The sequence below is a fragment of the Engraulis encrasicolus genome, chromosome 23, assembly GCF_034702125.1.
Source record: "Engraulis encrasicolus isolate BLACKSEA-1 chromosome 23, IST_EnEncr_1.0, whole genome shotgun sequence".
NCBI lineage: Eukaryota > Metazoa > Chordata > Actinopteri > Clupeiformes > Engraulidae > Engraulis > Engraulis encrasicolus.
The window spans coordinates 36,638,706-36,646,205 of NC_085879.1; the positions used below are offsets into that span (position 1 = coordinate 36,638,706).

A 7,500-nucleotide genomic window follows, 5' to 3' on the forward strand; every position below is an offset into this window, starting at 1 on the left:
TTTTTTTACCGTTACAGTCAGCAGAAGGTATCCGTTACACTGAATGACAATGCCATTTCGCACGTCTTTGACCCAGCCACTTGTTGCAACCCACTAGCAAAGATACTCCAAGAGGTATGATGAGAGAAGCCTGTGAGCCCAAACCTGATTGGCTGGGCTAATGAGACCACGCCCCTCTGCATTGCTCCTACCTTCTCCCCTTTGGTCCAGACCACCGTGGGGGCGGGGTCTCCAGTGATTGGCACGTCCAGGCGGAGCTTGTTGCCGGCGACGACTACAATGGTGGACTCCGGAGTGGAGCCAGCCGAGGTGTCCAGGTGGATCTTGGGAGGATCTGAGGCATCAGTGCAATGCATTATGGTCATTCAATAGTATAATATATTAGTATGATATATTCTTACAGTTTCAATATTTTAGACTTTAGACTGTAATACCAGCATGAAATTTGTCAACTAAAACTTTATGTTGTGAAATTTGGGTGTGTGTGTGTGTGTGTGTGTGTGTGTGTGTGTGTGTGTGTGTGTGTGTGTGTGTGTGTGTGTGTGTGTGTGTGTGTGTGTGTGTGTGTGTGTGTGTGTGTGTGTGTGTGTGTGTGTGTGTGTGTGTGTGTGTGTGTGTGTGTGTGTGTGTGTGTGTGTGTGTGGGCGGGTGTGCGAGTTTGTGCATGTTTGTGCTTGTGCGTGTGTGTGTGTTTGTTTACCCTGGCGGGGAACATAGTCAATCTTGACCTCTGTAGGAAAAAAGAAAGAAGAGAAGTCCAGTAAATACACAATCAATAGACACTCCTGTCCAGTGAATAAGTCCTCATGGATGATGCAAATAGAATCCTCTGACATCCTTGCCTGGTTAACACCAGACCTAATCACAAGTGAGATTAGGTCTGGGGAGTTGCCTATTGTAAATTCCGTAGGGGAGAGAATACTTGGCTATTATGACACACTGCCCTGCTCTCTGATTGGGCAGAGAAACTGTTAAGGTCGGAATGCTTGGCCATTATGACACAGTGCCCATGATCTTGGACGTTATGAGTCATCCTCGCCAGACTGTCTTTCAGATCGAAACGATTGTGTAGAACTAAAGACAGTATGGGAGTTCCCAGGCTACTGACATCCATCAAAGACTGCACTTCCACTTTGAACTTATTACAGAGAGAGAGAGAGAGAGAGAGAGAGAGAGAGAGAGAGAGAGAGAGAGAGAGAGAGAGAGAGAGAGAGAGAGAGAGAATCAGAGAGAGAGAGAGAGAGGGTGGGGAGAGAAAAGGAAAAAAGAGAGATAAGAGTGAAAGATAAAAAGAGTTACCAAGGAAGTTGAGCTTGGCTGAGAGGTTGAAGGCGTAGCCCTCTGGAACGAAGGTGTAGTCTCCCTGATCCTCCGGCTTCACGTCATCAATTGTCAACTTATGGATCCTGACGGGAGAGAGGGAGAGAGAGAGAGAGAGAGAGAGACAGAGAGAGAGACAGAGAGAGAGAGAGAGAGACAGAGAGAGAGACAGAGAGAGAGAGAGAGATATGATGATTTACTGTATAGTCAACTTCTGACCCCTAAGAAGAGAGGGACGGGAGAGAGATAGGTGACTCAAGACGCACACACACACACACACACACACACACACACACACACACACACACACACACACACACACACACACACACACACACACACACACACACACACACACACACACACACACACACACACACACACACACACACACACACACACACACACACACACACAGAGGAAGAACGTACCTGCCGATGTGTGTGATGTTTGTGCGTGCGTCTGCCTTGACCTCTACCCCGTTCTTGTACCAGATTCCCTTCACGTTCTCATCAGACACCTCACACTTGAACACCGCCTGGTCTTTAGCCTTCACCGTCAGATCAGCAATGTTCTGGTACACTTCCAGCTCTTTTTCTATAGGGACAGAATAGACAATCATAAAGAGTAAGTATGTGTGCGTGTGTGTGTGCGTGTGTGTGTGCATGTGTGCATGTGTACGAATATGTGTGTGTGCATCTGTGTGTGTGTGTGTGTGTGTGTGTGTGTGTGTGTGTGTGTGTGTGTGTGTGTGTGTGTGTGTGTGTGTGTGTGTGTGTGTGTGCCCATGTATGCCTGTGTGTGTGTGTGTGTGTGTGTGTGTGTGTGTGTGTGTGTGTGTGTGTGTGTGTGTGTGTGTGCATGCATAACAACCATTGTAGGGTGCCAGATGTCCCCACTAAGGTAGTAAAATGGCAGAAATGGTACTTTGTGGGGCCCATATAAATCTAGCAGTGTTTTTCTTGATAGTTTTGTTGTGACTGGTACAAGTAAAAGTATAAAATCACAACCCGACAGGTTAAGGTTAAGGATTATTTTGGTGTGGGCACAGCATTCTATAGCTCTAAAGTAAATGTGCAAAATCATTTCCTATCTGTCAGGTTAAGGGTAGAGATTGTTTTTATGTAGGCCCAGTTTAGCATTATTTAGCAATTGTTAGGGTTAATGTGAATGGAAATCAATGGGAGGGCCTCACAAAAATATATTGGTGTGTGTGTGTGTGTGTGTGTGTGTGTGTGTGTGTGTGTGTGTGTGTGTGTGTGTGTGTGTGTGTGTGTGTGTGTGTGTGTGTGTGTGTGTGTGTGTGTGTTTGTGCGCACATGTGTGTGTGCGTGCGTGCATGCGCGTGTGTGTGCGTGTGTGTGTGTGTTTGTGTTTGTGTTTCACTGATTCTTGAGAAAGTGGCTAAAACAGGTTGTAATGTTGACAGAAAAAAAACTAAATGAATTACAAAATTATATGGTGTATCCTTGTAGACTAAGGTCTTGGCTTTTCAGAAATGCACAAGGCCAATCTCCACATTTTTTTCAGAAATCAGGCTTTTCTACGATCATACCTTGTTACCACCAGGTGCGGTTAATTCGCTCTCCCTAATTTTGTTTGGCTGCCCCCTAACTTTTGATTGTTGCACATGCTCTTAGCAGGATCCTGAGATGCTGAGGATGATTATTGAGTTCACCTGTGCCTGGAGGCGGTGCTGCATAAGTAGAGGCGATGACCATCCATCTCTCTCGCTCACTTCCGGCTTGCTACTTCCCTCTCGCCTGCCCGACCTGCATTTGCCGTTGGCATTTGCCTGCTTTTTGACGCTGCCTTTTAGGCCTGTACTTTAATTTTTGGACTTTTGCAACAAACTTAGCCTTTTTCATTCGGTGCCTTTACGGCTTTGACCATTTTGTGCTTTGATATAGGAGCGCGGCTCCTCTTTTGTTTTTGATATTGAATATTGTACCCCTAGACGACATCATTAAATTACCCTCGAGTACCCTTTTCCGTTGTTTCGAGTCCATCTATGTTACCGTTTGTAACATATTGGGCGCTCGTCCGGGATTTTGTCTTTGACCTCTCGCATCCTCGCCTTTTTGTAGCCTAGTCTTGCGCTACGGGTTTTGCTGCTTTTTTGGCCGTGCCGTGTTTTCCCCGTTTTCCCCGCGTTTTTTGCGCTGTGTGGTGAGTGCTGCCTTCGCTTTTGGGCTGGGGTGTGTTTTTCTTTTCCTTTTCTCAAGTCGTTTTTGTGGCTATCCCAGGAGGGGGCTCCCTGAAGCCTCGAGCTGGGTACGCCACAGAAGAAACGCAGTCAGTCAGGCTCTTACTTTCTCTCTGTTTTTAGAGCAGGATCAGAGTAGGACCCACCCCTGCCCAGGTGTTTTTCATTCGCCACTTGTCCCCCCAACGCATGTGCCAAACTGCCTGTCTTTTTGGAAAGTCTGTTTTTTTGTGGTCCTGTTTGCACGTATGTGCCTGTCTTAATTGACCACCTGTCGCTACTTAATTGTAGCTTGATTGTAGCTCCATTTCAACGCCTATTTGGCCTTGGCTCGTTGCTACTTGGTGAGGAGCATTTTTGTTTATCTGTGTGCCTGTTATTCGCCGGTTTGTTATGCACACTCGAATTGTTACGACTATCCGTGATTAATCAGCTGTTCGTTATCATCAGTAATCATGTCTGCCATCAAAGGATTTGTTGAATCCCCGTCACGCACTAAACTGCATCGATTCAACAAATCCCAATTGTTGGAATTGGCTAAACAGTACAACGTTGCGTTAGACACTGAGGATGAGAAGACCAAAGATTGTCTAAAAGCGAAACTCTTTGGGGTCTTCATCGAAAAAGGTGTGTTGCCACCTCGTACGCCAGTTAAAGCTGCGTCATCCCCCTCCACTCGGTGTAGTCCTTCTGAAACCATCCGTCTGCGAGAGTTGGACCTCGAGCAGCTGCGTTTAGAGTTCGAATCTTATCTTGCAAAACAGCAATTGGAGTTGGAGCGTGACCGCCTAAAAATAGAAGCGGAAAAGTGTAAAAATAAAACTGTCTTTGACGTGGCGAAGAATATCAAATTGGTGCCCCCCTTCTCTGAGACCGACGTGGAGCGGTATTTTCCGCACTTTGAGAGGGTTGCAACCAACTTTGCGTGGCCAAAAGACCAATGGGCCTCTCTCCTCCTATGTGTTCTGTCTGGAAAAGCCCAGGAAATATACTTGTCTCTTCCTGTTGCCAATAGTGTGGTGTACGACGACGTAAAATATGCCATTCTGCGCGGTTATCAGTTAACCCCCGAGGCGTATCGCCAAACCTTCCGTAAGCTCCAGATACGGGCAGATCAGACGTATGTCGAGTTTGGCCGATTGAAGGAAATGCCGTTTGACCGTTGGTGCGCTGTAGTAAAAGCGAATGATCAGGCAAAGTCATGCGAGCTACTCCTCCTGAAGGAATTTATTCAGTGTTCGCCATGTTTTGTTGCAACACATGTCAGTGAACAGAAGCCTAAACCTCTGTCCGCTGTATGCATCCTGGCTGATGAGTATTCTCTCATTCACCAGGATCGTGCCCATGCGAGATCTCGTTCCTCGTCCCCTGGGTCATCTGTCTCTCGCAAGAACAATGGGGTCAGGTCGTCGCCCACTCCATCTGATCAACAAGGTTGTTTCTACTGTCACATACATGGCCATGTCATTGCTGACTGTTTGAAATTAAAGCGTAAACGCGCTCGGGATAATAGCGCCAAGAGTGTCAGTAATGTCGAGGTAGTGGCGAAACCGTTGGATGACACATTCTTGGCACAACCACTACTTGACAGTCCTGTGTTTCTTCCGTCCCAACCCGATCTGCTACAGCATAATTCATATGATAGCCTTGTAACTTGTTTTGACTCACTGAGTCCTGTTTCGGAAATTGGCACCGTCTCACAAAATTGTTTCCTACAACTCGTGGCACTTCTCTCGTTCGTCTCATGCGTTATCATCGGTCTGACAGAATTGGTGTTTGATCACCTATCCCACGCACCACTGACTATGTTCAGCGCGCATGGGATTGGTGCGGTCCTATCGCCATTCGTGAGTGATTACCGCAGGAACTTGCGCCAAGCTCGCGCTGTTGCCAGCGCCGACCTCGAGAGCGCACAGAGCGAGACGATGCATCGGTTTGACAGTGAAGCTCGCGGTTACAGCTTACCCTCCGATAATTACATTCTGGTGTTCATTCCATTTATTGGGTCCGTCGTTCAATTTGAATATCGGGTAGCTTAAGCGGCCCTGTGCTGTTATCAGTATTGTCTTCTTTGCTTACTGATGACAGTCATGTCAATATATTGTGGTGATGGTTGGTGTACACTATTAGTGTAAAAACTCACTCTATAGCCTACTGCCTTGTTTTGCATATGCTGGTGCCTAACCTTATGCAACTTGATTATTTTTACGCACCATTTCATGTGTTATTTTGGAGACTAGTAGTCACCATTTTGCGGTGGGGGTGTTACCACCAGGTGCGGTTAATTCGCTCTCCCTAATTTTGTTTGGCTGCCCCCTAACTTTTGATTGTTGCACATGCTCTTAGCAGGATCCTGAGATGCTGAGGATGATTATTGAGTTCACCTGTGCCTGGAGGCGGTGCTGCATAAGTAGAGGCGATGACCATCCATCTCTCTCGCTCACTTCCGGCTTGCTACTTCCCTCTCGCCTGCCCGACCTGCATTTGCCGTTGGCATTTGCCTGCTTTTTGACGCTGCCTTTTAGGCCTGTACTTTAATTTTTGGACTTTTGCAACAAACAGCCTTTTTCATTCTGTGCCTTTACGGCTTTGACAATTTTGTGCTTTGATATAGGAGCGCGGCTCCTCTTTTGTTTTTGATATTGAATATTGTACCCCTAGACGACATCATTAAATTACCCTCGAGTACCCTTTTCCGTTGTTTCGAGTCCATCTATGTTACCGTTTGTAACACATACCTTGTTTTTTGTCAACACCGTCAGACACAATTAAAAGTAATTAAAATTGTATTGATTTGGTTGCATATGTATCTGGAGTTTTTAAGTCATTATGTGTATTTTTTGGTTCACACATATGCCTTTAAATGTTGAAGATTCACTTTTGTTCTATTTTAAGACTGCTTCATGTGTTCTAATTTTAAAATATGTACCGTCATACAATGCTTACTTAACGCCTAAATAGAACAAACATTTTTTTGCAATTTCACAAATATTCGTGTAGGCTTAAATTGGCTATTACTTTGATAATTCAACAACTCCTAAGGAAAATGTTGTAAGCACATTCATTTAAAATGTCCAAAACTCCTTCTTACGGTGGTGACTTAAGAATTGACGGTGGTGACAGCAATCTGAGAGTGGTGAAAGTGGCCTAATTATTACCTGCATTTAGCAAAATAAATAGCCCTCTCAAGTCAATGGCATCTTGGAAAAACACTTTATTTTTGTGTGTGCACAGTATGTTTGTGCATGTGTTTTTTCTTCATTAGTTAGATTCTCTAGGAGGTAGGTCACTGGTTCTTGACAATGTGTCAAAAACAGGTTTTAAGTTGTTCAAATCCAAAATATTTTTCATTTTTCATTTCATTTCATTTATTTAAACTCGAAGAATCATTGAGAGCCCAGCCCTCATTTACAATGATGTATAGAGGTGTATTATCATAGATGTAGGTCTTGGCTGTGCATTGAATGTATTGGCCAAGGTCCCCATGTTTAACATTTTTCATAAAATGGGCTCTTTCTTGTTTTGTCAACAGCGGCAGACAGGATTAGAAGTAAAACATATGTTTATTGTATTAAAGTGAATTACTTTAACAATTCAACATAACTGTAGATACTTATTGTATGCATATTCTTAAAACATGTCAAAAACACGTAACACATGTTTTTTGGTGACCTCCATCATATGTCACCACCGTCAGGTTTTGTCACAAAAAAAACTCTAAATGCACTTCAGTGGAGGCTAGAGTGTAATTTTGGATTACAATTATTATTAACATGCCTCGCAATGTTTCATTAACCAGCACAATTTTGTAAAATATGGAATAAGATGATGAGCGGAACAAAATCTGACGGTGGTGACATCTGACGGTGTGAGACAAAAAAACACTCTTTTACATATTATGCATTGTTTGTTGACATTAGCCATTTCATTTTCGCTCTGTTCCTTGGGTGTTTCATACATTTTCTGAAAAAGTA

At 44.5% G+C, this 7,500-nt stretch overlaps 1 protein-coding gene across 1 annotated transcript in view; it reads right to left on the reverse strand.

Moving 5' to 3' along the window:
• The window catches only part of mybpc3 (myosin binding protein C3), a 122,930-nt gene that overhangs the window by 49,500 nt on the left and 65,930 nt on the right, over nucleotides 1-7,500 (reverse strand). The window contains exons 16-19 of the mRNA XM_063189564.1: nucleotides 1,752-1,917; nucleotides 1,300-1,406; nucleotides 701-730; nucleotides 192-334 (exon numbers count right to left, since the gene is read on the reverse strand). Coding sequence (XP_063045634.1) covers nucleotides 192-334; nucleotides 701-730; nucleotides 1,300-1,406; nucleotides 1,752-1,917 — 446 coding nt within the window. The remainder of the gene's footprint in view (nucleotides 1-191; nucleotides 335-700; nucleotides 731-1,299; nucleotides 1,407-1,751; nucleotides 1,918-7,500) is intronic.